The sequence below is a fragment of the Oncorhynchus masou genome, unplaced genomic scaffold (assembly GCF_036934945.1).
Source record: "Oncorhynchus masou masou isolate Uvic2021 unplaced genomic scaffold, UVic_Omas_1.1 unplaced_scaffold_2983, whole genome shotgun sequence".
NCBI lineage: Eukaryota > Metazoa > Chordata > Actinopteri > Salmoniformes > Salmonidae > Oncorhynchus > Oncorhynchus masou.
Genome location: NW_027009402.1, coordinates 12,501 through 29,405, shown reverse-complemented (window position 1 = coordinate 29,405; position 16,905 = coordinate 12,501). Strand labels below are relative to the sequence as shown.

Sequence of the window (16,905 nt, the reverse complement as noted above, 5' to 3'; positions counted from 1 at the left end):
AGAGAGAGAGATAGATGGAGAAAGATAGAAAGATAGATGGAGAAGGAGAGAGATAGAGAGAGAGAGTGTTGTTTAGCTATGTCTATCTGAGGTTGATAGATTAAATGTGGTAGCAGTTTGGTTAGCTAGCTCTGCTGTGGTGGTGGTGTAGGATGTTTTAGTTAATGTGTGTGTGTGTGTGTGTGTGTGTGTGTGTGTGTGTGTGTGTGTGTGTGTGTGTGTGTGTGTGTGTGTGTGTGTGTGTGTGTGTGTGTGTGTGTGTGTGTGTGTGTGTGTGTGTGTGTGTGTGTACACAGGGCCTCCCCGGCTCCCCAGGCTCACAGGGTTCCCCTGGCCCACACGGAGATCATGGTGACAGGGTAAGTGAGAGCTGTTGCTCCCATGGCGCTTCCTGCTGTTGGAAATAGGCCAAGGGGGATCCTTGATCACCCACCATTAATCCCTATAGATGGCTACACCACTGTCTTTATCATTATAACTATAGGAATTATGATACACACTTCAGCATTGAACAACAAAAATATCCAGGTCCTTGGTCAACCCCTTGTTGGGTTTTGTTGACATTCACTATATTACATCTAACTGTCTGCCAAGTAAAAACAACTATAGTACTTAATGCATACCAGAGAAAATACTGTTAAAAACAACTATAGTACTTAATACATACCAGAGAAAATACTGTTAAAAACAACTATAGTACTTAATACATACCAGAGAAAATACTGTTAAAAAAACAACTATAGTACTTAATATATACCAGAGAAAATACTGTTAAAAACAACTATAGTACTTAATGCATACCAGATTAAATACTGTTAAGAAAACAACTATAGTACTTAATAATACATACCAGAGAAAATACTGTTAAAAACAACTATAGTACTTAATGCATACCAGAGAAAATACTGTTAAAAACAACTATAGTACTTAATAATACATACCAGAGAAAATACTGTTAAAAACAACTATAGTACTTAATGCATACCAGAGAAAATATTGTTAAAAAAACAACTATAGTACTTAATGCATACCAGATTAAATACTGTTAAGAAAACAACTATAGTACTTAATATATACCAGAGAAAATACTGTTAAAAACAACTATAGTACTTAATGCATACCAGAGAAAATACTGTTAAAAACAACTATAGTACTTAATAATACATGCCAGAGAAAATATTGTTAAAAAAACAACTATAGTACTTAATAATACATACCAGAGAAAATACTGTTAAAAACAACTATAGTACTTAATAATACATGCCAGAGAAAATATTGTTAAAAAAACAACTATAGTACTTAATAATACATACCAGAGACAATACTGTTAAAAAACAACTATAGTACTTAATATATACCAGAGAAAATACTGTTAAAAACAACTATAGTACTTAATGCACACCAGATAAAATACTGTTAAAAAAACTACTATAGTACTTAATATATACCAGAGAAAATACTGTTAAAAACAACTATAGTACTTAATAATACATACCAGAGAAAATACTGTTAAAAACAACTATAGTACTTAATAATACATACCAGATAATATATTGTTAAAAAAACAACTATAGTACTTAATGCATACCAGAGAAAATACTGTTAAAAACAACTATAGTACTTAATAATACATACCAGATAATATATTGTTAAAAAAACAACTATAGTACTTAATGCATGCCAGAGAAAATACTGTTAAAAACAACTATAGTACTTAATAATACAGACCAGATAAAATACTGTTAAAAAAACAACTATAGTACTTAATACATACCAGAGAAAATACTGTTAAAAACAACTATAGTACTTAATACATACCAGAGAAAATACTGTTAAAAACAACTATAGTACTTAAGATATACCAGAGAAAATACTGTTAAAAAACAACTATAGTACTTAATGCATACCAGATAAAATACTGTTAAAAAAACAACTATAGTACTTAATGCATACCAGATAAAATACTGTTAAGAAAACAACTATAGTACTTAATATATACCAGAGAAAATACTGTTAAAAACAACTATAGTACTTAATAATACATACCAGAGAAAATACTGTTAAAAACAACTATAGTACTTAATAATACATACCAGAGAAAATACTGTTAAAAACAACTATAGTACTTAATAATACAGACCAGATAAAATACTGTTAAAAAAACAACAATAGTACTTAATACATATCAGAGAAAATACTGTTAAAAACAACTATAGTACTTAATACATACCAGAGAAAATACTGTTAAAAACAACTATAGTACTGAATATATACCAGAGAAAATACTAATGTAGGGGAATGTGGTTTTGAACCCTCTGGCATGTCCTCTTGTCTGGTCTGTCTCCTTGGGCCATGACGAATGTAGCTGACTAATAATGAATCATCATTCCACTCACTAGACTGATTTATGGATGACTTGTGACAGTATAACAATATTGAAGACATTAATAATAATAATAATAATAATAATAATAATAATACTAGTGATAATAAATATTTGTCTTGACAGTCGGCCATCTTGGTGAATAAAGAAGGGAGCAGATATGAATATGAAGGAAGTAGTGTGCTGGCTTGAAGTAGAGCCCCGCACCCTCACGCCATGGGGAGAAAAGAAAAAAGAATGAGTAGGGAAGAGAGGAAGACAGAGGTGCAGGCAGGGAATGCAGATATGTTCAGAAACTTAAACTCTCATTACCCTCAACAACACATTGTTGTAAAGGCCGACGCCCTATTCACTGCATAGACCTAATCGGCACTCAACCCTCCAGCTCAGTTTACAAGGGATCTAACCGACCCTCAACCCTCCAGTTTACAAGGGACCTAACCGAACCTCAGCCCTCCAGCTCAGTTTACAAGGGACCTAACCAACCCTCAGCCCTCCAGCTCAGTTTACAAGGGACCTAACCAACCCTCAACCCTCCAGCTCAGTTTACAAGGGACCTAACCGACCCTCAACCCTCCAGCTCAGTTTACAAGGGACCTAACCGACCCTCAGCCCTCCAGCTCAGTTTACAAGGGACCTAACCGACCCTCAGCCCTCCAGCTCAGTTTACAAGGGACCTAACCAACCCTCAACCCTCCAGCTTACAAGGGACCGAACCGACCCTCAACCCTCCAGCTTACAAGGGACCTAACCGACCCTCAGTCCTCCAACTCAGTTAACAAGTGACCTGTTGTGTCTTTGGCTATGCCGGATTAAGTGATATGACACGCTATTCTATAAAATAATTTCTCTGTTATTAATATTACCTGATTAAGCTAATCAGGTAAATAATTAACTAGAAAGTCGAGGCACCATGAAAGAATGTTTATAGAGCTGGTATCTTCCGAATAAACTCTTAAAGACCTGGTTATCTTTTACATCAGTAACAGTCAATATTTAATCATCACTTTATTCAGTCTCATCTGAAAGTTGTAAATTCTTGGTTATCTTCACAAACCCTGGCTAACAAGTTGAATCAGCAATACAAAATTTGGTTTAATTTATTTACTAAATAATCACACAGAATTACATCTACACAGAATGTATCATACATTGATTACAAATTATGTCATAAAGGAAAACGTCCCTAGTGGACGGAACAGATATGATGACTGGTTATACAAAGAAATGGGGTTGGGTTTTGAATGAAAGAGCAGGAAGACTGAGGAACAAAAGATGTTGTGTCTCTAATGGGCCGTAGGCAGCTATTCTATCGTAAATACAGTATCTTATGCATTCTAAATAACCGGCCATTTGAAAAAGGAAAATGCAATAAATATTTACTCTGAGCTGCGCTTCGGTAGATTGGTCGTAGATAGAAGGTCAGGTTGTCCAGCATGGATCTCTGGTCCTCTGAAGAATGTCTAGTAGTGAACTGGAGTGTGGTAGAATGTATACTCTCTCTGTCCGTCCTCTCCTAGCCCACTTTTAGCGGGCGGAGAGGGTATCACTTCTTTAGTGAATAAGGGTTCAAAGTTCATACCAAGTTGCCATACTTTTAAGCTCATGCTATATTCTGGCTGGTATAGTCGAAATTCATCCTTTCGGAATGTTGGTCGTCACCTTCACTTTGAAATTCGATGCTAATTTTGTTAGGTTCTTGTCGTTCAACCAGAGCTCACACTGAGGTTGGCCTAGTTCTCTAGGTGATCTTTGTCCTTTTAACATGGGGACCGCAAGTCCTCACATCCTTGGAACAGCAAGTTGAATTTTCGTCAACGGGTATATATAGTGGTGAAAGAAGGGTGTGTTTCATAGTTTACTACCAAAGTCTGTTCACTTGGGCCTCTGAGTGAGCAGAGTTTCTCTATGACAAACCGTTCTCTCATTAAGAAGCTAAAATTACATTTAATCTTTTCACAAATAGTTTCACAACAATTCCATGTGAATCTGATAACTAGAATGTGTTGACTTTCCAAGATACAGTTATTAGTAGAAATGTCTCAGACAACAACTGATCTGAGATCATATTCATTAAGTACCAACGCATATGTTCAACTGATTGGATTACAGAAATATGGTTCCGTTTCCCAACTTTCGATATTCCCAGACTCTCTATGTTACCAAGGCGTTACAAGAGTCAACTCTACAGAGTAGAGAGAGAGAAAAGGGGAAATGTATTTATGGAGGTCATAAACCTAACCGACCCTTATGGAGACAGACCTAACCGACCCTTATGGAGACAGACCTAACCGACCCTCAACCCTCCAGCTCAGTTTACAAGGGACCTAACTGACCCTCAACCCTCCAGCTCAGTTTACAAGGGACCTAACCGACCCTCAACCCTCCAGCTCAGTTTACAAGGGACCTAACCGACCCTCAACCCTCCAACTCAGTTTACAAGGGACCTAACCGACCCTCAACCCTCCAGCTCAGTTTACAAGGGACCTAACCGACCCTCAACACTCCAGCTCAGTTTACAAGGGACCTAACCGACCCTCAACCCTCCAGCTCAGTTTACAAGGGACCTAACCGACCCTCAACCCTCCAGCTCAGTTTACAGGGGACTTAAATGACCCTTCAACTCAGCTTACAAAGGACAAAAATGTGCTTAACAAGTCACATAATAAGTTGCATAAACTCACTCTGTGTGCAATAATAGTGTTGAACATTATTTTTGAATGACTACTGTCAGGACCCGGTTACGAACCTGGGTCTCCGGAGTGAGAAACAGTCACTTAACCAACTGAGCCACGAATAGCAGAACCCAGAAGATGAGGCAGACACAGCAGTACTTAAGACGGTGTATTTAATTAAGTAAAAAGGAGAAGTCCTTAAATACAAAAATGGCAAATCCAAAAGGTGGTAGGAATAGCACAAAAAAGCCTCAAGAGACACTCAAAAACAAAAACAGAATTCCACAAGAGCATCCACCGGAATCGACAAGAAAACACAGAACACTAGGGCTGGGTGCTAACATACAAACACAGAGCACAGAACTGAGGGAAACTAAGGGTTTAAATACAATCAGGGGAAACGAGGTACAGGTGCAAATAATAATGGGGAACAAGGGAAAAAACATAAGGTCAAAAAGCACAATGGGGGCATCTAGTGACCAAAACCCGGAACAACCCTGGCCAAATCCTGACAACTACCTCATCTCTGTACCCCCACACATACAATTATCTGTAAAGTCCCTCATCTCTGTACCCCACACATACAATTATCTGTAAGGTCCCTCATCTCTGTACCCCACACATACAATTATCTGTAAGGTCCCTCAGTCCAGTAGTGAATTTCCAACACAGATTCAACCACAAAAACCAGGGCGGCATTCCAATGTCTTTCAAAGAAGGGCATCTATTGGAAGCTAGGTAAAAACAAAAAAAATATGATGGGCTTTTGTTCACTAATCATTTATATTTCCTATGTGGTCATGTTTAAGAAGTTTACATTTTATCCCCATGACTTAGCACTAATACGATTAACCAACTCTCTCTCTCTCTCTCTCTCTCTCTCTCTCTCTCTCTCTCTCTCTCTCTCTCTCTCTCTCTCTCTCTCTCTCTCTCCCTCTCTCATCCCCCTCTCTCCCTCTCTCTCTCTCTCTCTCTCCCATCTCTCACCCCCCCTCTCTCCCCCTCCCCATCTCTCTGTCTACCCCCTTTCTCTCACTCTCTCTCTCACCCTCTCTCTCTCTCCTCCCCCCCCCCCCCCTCTCTCCCCTCTCACTCCCCCTCTCCTCCCCCTCCCCCTCTCTCTCCCCCTCTCCCCTCCCCCCTCTCTACCCTCACCCTCTCTCCGTCGCTCTCTCCCCCTTCTCTCTCCCCCTCTCTCTTTCTCTCCTCTCTACCCACCCTCTCTCCCCCCCTCTCCTGTTCTCCTACATTCCAAAGGGTCCTCCAGGACGGGCTGGTATTCCTGGTTCGGATGGAGTTCCTGGCCCTCCAGGTACCATCCTGATGCTGCCAGTAAGTGACCTCTTTCCTCTCCTCTCTCTGTCCCTCTATCCCTCTATCCCTTCTACCCTCGCTCTTATAACAACCTCCAGGTACCATCCTGATGCTGCCATTCTCCCTCCATCCATTCACCTCTCCCTGCCAACTGACCCTGGTGCTTAAACAATCATACTCAATATGCCATTCTGATGCTCCTTGCTCTTCAATCAGGCACTGGCCTTTTAAATATCCCAAAGCCTAATGACCAAGAGGCATGGAGAGGCAACCTTTAGTTACTATGTCCCCAGCCTCTAGAATAGCCTGTCAGAGAACCTGAGGAGGACCAAGAGGCATGGAGAGGCAGCCTTTCGTTACTATGTCCCCAGCCTTTAGATACCAATGCATCAGCCTCTAGAATAGCCTGCCTGAGAACCTGAGGAGGACCAAGAGGCATGGAGAGACAGCCTTTCGTTACTATGCTCCCAGCCGGAGACCCTGAGGGAGGCTGAAACTGTGGACATATTTAAAATAGATCCTAAAACACATTTTTAGCTTTGCTTTTCCTCTGTTTTTTTTTTTTTAGTTGTTCAGTTTGTCATTCAATAGTTTTTTTTATCCTTCTCTCTGTCTCCTACATTACCCAGGTGCTTTCAGCGTCTGCCAACCTGTTCCCATTACATAATGTAACCTTCCGTCAGTCAACCGGTTGGCCGATCTACCATGACGTCACCTTGTTTAACACACTCTACCTCACTGCCTCTTCATTAAGAGTCCTCAGTACATATGAACCTCAGTCTATGAACCTTATATTTCCTCGCCCTGCGGTAAATCATTCACCTTGTAAATGTCACTGGGCACAGTGGACTGGAACCGGTGACTGTGTAACCTGCTTCTGCATGTATCTAAGGGGAAATTTAACACTGAACAAAAAAATATAAATGCAACATGCAACAATTTTCAAAGATTTTACTGAGTTACAGTTCATATTAGGAAATAATTCAATTAAAATACATTAATTAGGTCCTAATCTATGGATTTCACATGACTGGGAATACAGATATGCGTCTGTTGGTCACAGATACATTGAAAAGAAAAGGTAGGGGGCGTGGATTAGAAAACCAGTCAGTATCTGGTGGGACCATTTGTCTCATGCAGCGTGACACATCTCCTTCGCATAGAGTTGATCAGGCTGTTGATCGTGGCTTGTGGAATGTTGTCCCACTCCTCTTCAATGGCTGTGTGAAGTCGCTGGATATTGGCGGGAACTAGAACACGCTGTCGTACACGTCTATCCAGAGCATCCCAAACATGCTCAATGGGTGACGTGTCTGGTGAGTATGCAGGCCATGGAAGAACTGGGACATTTTCAGCTTCCAAGAATTCTGTCCAGATCCTTGTGACATGGTTATGCTGAAACATGAGGTGATGGCAGTGGATGAATGGCACGATAATGGGCTTCAGGATCTCGTCCCGGTATCTCTGTGCATTCAAATCGCCATCGGTAAAATGCAATTGTGTATAATCATTATCCGTAGCTTATGCCTGCCTATACCATATGACAGGTTTACCCATACTACAGGCCTGTAGCTCAGCATCCATGTTGGATCCCTGTGACAGGTTCACCCATACTACAGGCCTGCAGCTCAGCATCCATGTTGGATCCCAGTGACAGGTTTACCCATACTACAGGCCTGTAGCTCAGCATCCATGTTGGATCCCTGTGACAGGTTCACCCATACTACAGGCCTGTAGCTCAGCATCCATGTTGGATCCCAGTGACCGGTTTACCCATATTACAGGCCTGTAGCTCAGCATCCATGTTGGATCCCAGTGACAGGTTTACCCATACTACAGGCCTGTAGCTCAGCATCCATGTTGGATCCCAGTGACAGGTTTACCCATATTACAGGCCTGTAGCTCAGCATCCATGTTGGATCCCAGTGACAGGTTTACCCATACTACAGGCCTGTAGCTCAGCATCCATGTTGGATCCCAGTGACAGGTTTACCCATACTACAGGCCTGTAGCTCAGCATCCATGTTGGATCCCTGTGACAGGTTCACCCATACTACAGGCCTGTAGCTCAGCATCCATGTTGGATCCCTGTGACAGGTTCACCCATACTACAGGCCTGTAGCTCAGCATCCATGTTGGATCCCAGTGACAGGTTTACCCATACTACAGGCCTGTAGCTCAGCATCCATGTTGGATCCCTGTGACAGGTTCACCCATACTACAGGCCTGTAGCTCAGCATCCATGTTGGATCCCAGTGACCGGTTTACCCATATTACAGGCCTGTAGCTCAGCATCCATGTTGGATCCCAGTGACAGGTTTACCCATACTACAGGCCTGTAGCTCAGCATCCATGTTGGATCCCAGTGACAGGTTTACCCATATTACAGGCCTGTAGCTCAGCATCCATGTTGGATCCCAGTGACAGGTTTACCCATACTACAGGCCTGTAGCTCAGCATCCATGTTGGATCCCAGTGACAGGTTTACCCATATTACAGGCCTGTAGCTCAGCATCCATGTTGGATCCCAGTGACAGGTTTACCCATATTACAGGCCTGCAGCTCAGCATCCATGTTGGATCCCAGTGACAGGTTTACCCATATTACAGGCCTGTAGCTCAGCATCCATGTTGGATCCCAGTGACAGGTTTACCCATATTACAGGCCTGTAGCTCAGCATCCATGTTGGATCCCAGTGACAGGTTTACCCATACTACAGGCCTGTAGCTCAGCATCCATGTTGGATCCCTGTGACAGGTTCACCCATACTACAGGCCTGTAGCTCAGCATCCATGTTGGATCCCAGTGACAGGTTTACCCATATTACAGGCCTGTAGCTCAGCATCCATGTTGGATCCCAGTGACAGGTTTACCCATACTACAGGCCTGTAGCTCAGCATCCATGTTGGATCCCTGTGACAGGTTCACCCATACTACAGGCCTGTAGCTCAGCATCCATGTTGGATCCCTGTGACAGGTTCACCCATACTACAGGCCTGTAGCTCAGCATCCATGTTGGATCCCAGTGACAGGTTTACCCATACTACAGGCCTGTAGCTCAGCATCCATGTTGGATCCCTGTGACAGGTTCACCCATACTACAGGCCTGTAGCTCAGCATCCATGTTGGATCCCAGTGACCGGTTTACCCATATTACAGGCCTGTAGCTCAGCATCCATGTTGGATCCCAGTGACAGGTTTACCCATACTACAGGCCTGTAGCTCAGCATCCATGTTGGATCCCAGTGACAGGTTTACCCATATTACAGGCCTGTAGCTCAGCATCCATGTTGGATCCCAGTGACAGGTTTACCCATATTACAGGCCTGCAGCTCAGCATCCATGTTGGATCCCAGTGACAGGTTTACCCATACTACAGGCCTGTAGCTCAGCATCCATGTTGGATCCCAGTGACAGGTTTACCCATATTACAGGCCTGTAGCTCAGCATCCATGTTGGATCCCAGTGACAGGTTTACTCATACTTTTGAAACATAAAGATGTATAGAGATCGCAAAGTTGTATCTGTCCCATAATGGCGTCTGAGTGCATTGAGGCCATCTCAATTTTGAAGTAGTTAATTTTAGTAAACAAACTGAAAGGGGGCACACTGCCATCTAGAGTGTGTTTGTTTAAACAGGTATACAGACAGGGTTGGTGATTTGCTGAAACCTGCAGTTATGGAATGTTTGCTAACGAATATAATTCATTGGATAATCCCTCCTGATGACCTGCATGGAATTATGGGATCGTTCGTTAACACATACAAAGTCCCACCCAGTTGACTACTTCAAAATGGTAAAAGTCCCCAATGGTGCTACCAAGGCTAAACATGTGCTTTTGGTCACTAGAGTTCTCTATCTATCTCTATGGACTGAAAACAGGGCTGTTCGTTTATTTACATGTATCTCTTGTGTTGTGATTGACAGTTCCGTGCTGGTGGAGAGGCACATAAGGGACCAGTGGTCTCAGCTCAGGAGGCCCAAGCCCAGGCGATCCTTTCCCAAGCCAGGGTAAATATACACTGCGTGCCAGACAAGTTAAATCAAGTGCACCTCAACTATTTCAAATATTTAAAACACGTGTTCCACCCAGTTCTGCCTAATAATAGCAGGAACTAGCTGTCCTGGGTGGTAATACTGCTGAATAGACCCTATAGAGTTAACACTGCTGACTAGACCCTATAGAGTTCACACTGCTGACTAGACCCTATAGAGTTAACACTGCTGACTAGACCCTATAGAGTTAACACTGCTGACTAGACCCTATAGAGTTGACACTGCTGACTAGACCCTATAGAGTTAACACTGCTGACTAGACCCTATAGAGTTAACACTGCTGACTAGACCCTATAGAGTTAACACTGCTGACTAGACCCTATAGAGTTCACACTGCTGACTAGACCCTATAGAGTTGACACTGCTGACTAGACCCTATAGAGTTAACACTGCTGACTAGACCCTATAGAGTTCACACTGCTGACTAGACCCTATAGAGTTAACACTGCTGACTAGACCCTATAGAGTTCCCACTGCTGACTAGACCCTATAGTGTTCACACTGCTGACTAGACCCTATAGAGTTCACACTGCTGACTAGACCCTATAGAGTTCACACTGCTGACTAGACCCTATAGAGTTAACACTGCTGACTAGACCCTTTAGTGTTAACACTGCTGACTAGACCCTATAGAGTTAACACTGCTGACTAGACCCTATAGAGTTCACACTGCTGACGAGACCCTATAGAGTTAACACTGCTGACGAGACCCTATAGAGTTAACACTGCTGACTAGACCCTATATAGTTCACACTGCTGACTAGACCCTATAGAGTTAACACTGCTGACTAGACCCTATAGAGTTAACACTGCTGACTAGACCCTATAGAGTTCACACTGCTGACTAGATCCTATAGAGTTAATACTGCTGACTAGACCCTATAGAGTTAACACTGCTGACTAGACCCTATAGAGTTAACACTGCTGACTAGACCCTATAGAGTTAACACTGCTGACTAGATCCTATAGAGTTAACATTGCTGACGAGACCCTATAGAGTTAACTCTGATGCATAGATTTCTTGGATTTTGAACGTCAATGCATTACCCTGATCGGTTGTTCATGATAAGCTCTCTGTCCAATCACAGCTCACCATGAGGGGTACCCCTGGGCCAATGGGAATGTCAGGAAGATCTGGGCCCGCGGTAAGTCAGACACACACAAACACGTGTGCCAAAAGCACAGCACAGACACACACACAAACACACATAATTTGATGTTCAACCAGTGTGTTTGGCGTGGATAGTAAAGCATTAATAAAACACATGTTATTTCCATCCAGGCATTACTTCTGCTAATTATATTCCCCCATACATAGTCACTTGGGTATTGATGCCGGACTGAACTGAACAGAACAGAGCAGAACAGAACGAAACAGAACGTAACAGAACGGAATAGAGCAGAACAGAACAGAGCAAAACAGAACGGAACAGAGGAGAACAGAACAGAACGGAACGGAACAGAGCAGAACAGAACAGAACAGAGGAGAACAGAACAGAACAGAGGAGAACAGAACAGAACAGAGGAGAACAGAACAGAACAGAGCAGAACAGAACGGAACAGAGCAGAACAGAACAGAACAGAGGAGAACAGAACAGAACAGAGGAGAACAGAACAGAACAGAGCAAAACAGAACGGAACAGAGGAGAACAGAACAGAACAGAGGAGAACAGAACAGAACAGAGGAGAACAGAACAGAACAGAGGAGAACAGAACAGAACAGAGGAGAACAGAACAGAACAGAGGAGAACAGAACAGAACAGAGCAGAACAGAACGGAACAGAGCAGAACAGAACAGAACAGAGGAGAACAGAACAGAACAGAGGAGAACAGAACAGAACAGAGGAGAACAGAACAGAACAGAGCAAAACAGAACAGAACAGAGGAGAACAGAACAGAACAGAGCAAAACAGAACGGAACAGAGGAGAACAGAACGGAACAGAGCAGAACAGAACAGAGTAGAACAGAACAGAACAAAACAGAGCAGAACAGAACAGAACAAAACAAAACAGAGGAGAACAGAGAAGAGCAGAACAGAGCAGAACAGTACAAAACAGAGCAGAACAGAACAGAACAAAACAGAGGAGAACAGAGAAGAACAGAACAGAACATAACAAAACAGAAGAGAACAGAACAAAACTGAGCAGAACAGAACAGAGAAGAGAAGAGCAGAACAAAACAGAACAGAACAAAACAGAACAGAACAAAACAGAACAGAACAAAACTGAGCAGAACAGAACAGAGAAGAGAAGAGCAGAACAGAACAGAACAAAACTGAGCAGAACAGAGAAGAGAAGAGCAGAACAGAACAAAACAGAACACAACAGAAGAGAGCAGAGCAGAGCAAAACATAACAGAACAGAGCAGAGCAGAGAAGAACAGAACAGAGCAGAGCAGAGCAAAACAGAGCAGAACAGAGCAGAGAAGAACAGAGCAGAGCAGAACAGAACAGAGCAGAGAAGAACAGAACAGAGCAGAGCAAAACACAACAGAACAGAACAGAGCAGAACAGAGCAGAGAAGAACAGAACAGATCAGAACAGAGCAGAGCAGAACAGAGCAGAGCAGAGCAAAACAGAACAGAACAGAGCAGAGCAGAACAAAACAGAACAAAACAAAACAGAGGAGAACAGAGAAGAGCAGAACAGAGCAGAACAGTACAAAACAGAGCAGAACAGAACAGAACAAAACAGAGGAGAACAGAGAAGAACAGAACAGAACATAACAAAACAGAAGAGAACAGAACAGAACAAAACTGAGCAGAACAGAACAGAGAAGAGAAGAGCAGAACAAAACAGAACAGAACAAAACAGAGCAGAACAGAACAGAGAAGAGAAGAGCAGAACATAACAGAACAGAACAGAATAAAACAGAACAGAACAAAACAGAACAGAACAAAACTGAGCAGAACAGAGAAGAGGAGAGCAGAACAGAACAAAACAGAACAGAGCAGAGCAGAGCAAAACATAACAGAACAGAACAGAGCAGAGAAGAACAGAACAGAGCAGAGCAGAGCAGAGCAAAACAGAACAGAGCAGAGCAGAGCAGAACAGAGCAGAGAAGAACAGAACAGAGCAGAGCAGAGCAAAACAGAACAGAGCAGAGCAGAGCAGAACAGAGCAGAGAAGAACAGAACAGAGCAGAGCAAAACACAACAGAACAGAACAGAGCAGAACAGAGCAGAGCAGAGCAAAACAGAACAGAGCAGAGCAGAGCAGAACAGAGCAGAGAAGAACAGAACAGAGCAGAGCAAAACACAACAGAACAGAACAGAGCAGAACAGAGCAGAGAAGAACAGAACAGAACAGAGCAGAGCAGAGCAGAGCAGAACAGAGCAGAACAGAGCAGAGAAGAACAGAACAGAGCAGAACAGAGCAAAACAGAGCAGAGAAGAACAGACCAGAACAGAGCAGAGCAGAGCAGAGCTCTCTTGGCACTGCACATCACACATATTCCACCAAAATTCTACTTTTCTCATATATGTCATTGATAACGTTCTTTCCTGAGGAGGGAGGGCATGTATCTAAGAGTCATTACTGAAGAGGGGGGGTATGTATCTAAGAGTCATTACTGAAGAGGGAGGGCATGTATCTAAGAGTCATTACTGAGGAGGGAGGGCATGTATCTAAGAGTCATTACTGAGGAGGAGGGCATGTATCTAAGAGTCATTACTGAGGAGGGAGGGCATGTATCTAAGAGTCATTACTGAGGAGGGAGGGCATGTATCTAAGAGTCCTTACTGAGGAGGGAGGGCATGTATCTAAGAGTCATTACTGAGGAGGGAGGGCATGTATCTAAGAGTCATTACTGAGGAGGGAGGGCATGTATCTAAGAGTCATTACTGAGGAGGGAGGGCATGTATCTAAGAGTCATTACTGAGGAGGGAGGGCATGTATCTAAGAGTCCTTACTGAGGAGGGAGGGCATGTATCTAAGAGTCATTACTGAGGAGGGGGGGAGGGCATGTATCTAAGAGTCATTACTGAGGAGGGAGGGCATGTATCTAAGAGTCATTACTGAAGAGGGAGGGCATGTATCTAAGAGTCATTACTGAAGAGGGAGGGCATGTATCTAAGAGTCCTTACTGAGGAGGGAGGGCATGTATCTAAGAGTCATTACTGAGGAGGGAGGGCATGTATCTAAGAGTCATTACTGAGGAGGGAGGGCATGTATCTAAGAGTCATTACTGAAGAGGGAGGGCATGTATCTAAGAGTCCTTACTGAGGAGGGAGGGCATGTATCTAAGAGTCATTGCTGAGGAGGGGGGGAGGGCATGTATCTAAGAGTCATTACTGAAGAGGGAGGGCATGTATCTAAGACTCATTACTGAGGAGGGAGGGCATGTATCTAAGAGTCCTTACTGAGGAGGGAGGGCATGTATCTAAGAGTCATTACTGAGGAGGGAGGGCATGTATCTATGAGTCATTACTGAAGAGGGAGGGCATGTATCTAAGAGTCATTACTGAGGAGGGGGGGCATGTATCTAAGAGTCATTACTGAAGAGGGAGGGCATGTATCTAAGAGTCATTACTGAGGAGGGAGGTCATGTATCTAAGAGTCATTACTGAGGAGGGGGGGCATGTATCTAAGAGTCATTACTGAGGAGGGGGGCATGTATCTAAGAGTCATTACTGAGGAGGGGGGGGCATGTATCTAAGAGTCATTACTGAGGAGGAGGTCATGTATCTAAGAGTCATTACTGAAGAGGAGGGCATGTATCTAAGAGTCATTACTGAAGAGGGGGGGGTATGTATCTAAGAGTCATTACTGAGGAGGGGGGGAGGGCATGTATCTAAGAGTCATTACTGAGGAGGGAGGGCATGTATCTAAGAGTCATTACTGAGGAGGAGGGCATGTATCTAAGAGTCATTACTGAGGAGGGAGGACATGTATCTAAGAGTCATTACTGAAGAGGGAGGGCATGTATCTAAGAGTCATTGCTGAGGGGGGGACATGTATCTAAGAGTCATTACTGAGGAGGAGGGCATGTATCTAAGAGTCATTACTGAGGAGGGAGGACATGTATCTAAGAGTCATTACTGAGGAGGAGGGCATGTATCTAAGAGTCATTACTGAGGAGGGAGGACATGTATCTAAGAGTCATTACTGAGGAGGGAGGACATGTATCTAAGAGTCATTACTGAAGAGGGAGGGCATGTATCTAAGAGTCATTACTGAAGAGGGAGGGCATGTATCTAAGAGTCATTACTGAGGAGGGAGGGCATGTATCTAAGAGTCATTACTGAGGAGGGAGGGCATGTATCTAAGAGTCATTACTGAGGAGGGAGGGCATGTATCTAAGAGTCATTACTGAGGAGGGGGGGCATGTATCTAAGAGTCATTACTGAGGAGGGAGGGCATGTATCTAAGAGTCATTACTGAGGAGGGAGGACATGTATCTAAGAGTCATTACTGAGGAGGGAGGGCATGTATCTAAGAGTCATTACTGAGGAGGGAGGACATGTATCTAAGAGTCATTACTGAGGAGGGAGGGCATGTATCTAAGAGTCATTACTGAGGTGGGGGGGCATGTATCTAAGAGTCATTACTGAGGAGGGAGGGCATGTATCTAAGAGTCATTACTGAGGAGGGGGGGCATGTATCTAAGAGTCATTACTGAGGAGGGAGGGCATGTATCTAAGAGTCATTACTGAGGATGGAGGGGTATGTATCTAAGAGTCATTACTGAGGAGAGAATGATGTATCTAAGAGTCATTTCTGAGGAGGGAGGGCATGTATCTATTAGCATCATTCTTAGAGGTCTATTGGTTCTTACAATATTCGTCATGTTGTCTATAGCCTGGTTGGCATATTTGGCGAAGATATTTATAGATTAATGTTGTAGAGCCGGGCGATACAGACATATCGTGATAAGTTTCCTGATTTGATTGTAAACGATAAATAGAAAAATTACGTTTATAACAATCTGCTCCACATTTTGTTTTTTAAACGATCCTTTAAACTTACTGGTTGTAGTCATCAATCGTCCTGTTAAAAATCACTCGTTTTAACAAACGGATTCTTAGTTAAAACTTCACGTTTCTCTATAATAGGCTACTTATGGTAATGAACGATAGGAGATAACCCTGCCACTTATTTAACCATTGAACACTATTGAACATGTTACGGACTGTCCTTTTAAAGTATTGCAATGTGCTCTCAGGGTGGACCAGGAGCTCAGGGACTGAAGGGAGATGGAGGAGACAACGGACCTCAGGTAAGAATCATGTTAACTCCCTCCACCACGCTCTTAGAAAATAGTTGCTATCCAGAACCTGAAAGGGTTCTTCGAGTGTCCTCATTAGAGAACTCTTTGAAGAACCCTTTTTGGTTCCAGGTAGAACTCTTTTGGGTTCCAAAAGTGTTCTACCTAGAACCATAAAGGCTTCTACCTGAAACCAAAAGGGTTCTACCCCGAACCAAAAGGGTTCTCCTATGGGGTTACCCGAAGAACCCTTTGGAACCCTGTTTTCTAGG

General features: G+C 43.1%; 1 protein-coding gene across 1 annotated transcript in view; it reads left to right on the top strand.

Annotated features, from left to right (window-relative positions):
* Window positions 1-16,905, top strand: part of LOC135534087 (collagen alpha-1(XI) chain-like) — a gene marked incomplete at both ends in the record, with an annotated part of 38,921 nt that overhangs the window by 10,007 nt on the left and 12,009 nt on the right. The window contains 5 exons of the mRNA XM_064961229.1: window positions 297-359; window positions 6,316-6,390; window positions 10,301-10,384; window positions 11,518-11,574; window positions 16,592-16,645. Of these exons, the coding sequence (XP_064817301.1) occupies window positions 297-359; window positions 6,316-6,390; window positions 10,301-10,384; window positions 11,518-11,574; window positions 16,592-16,645 (333 nt within the window). The remainder of the gene's footprint in view (window positions 1-296; window positions 360-6,315; window positions 6,391-10,300; window positions 10,385-11,517; window positions 11,575-16,591; window positions 16,646-16,905) is intronic.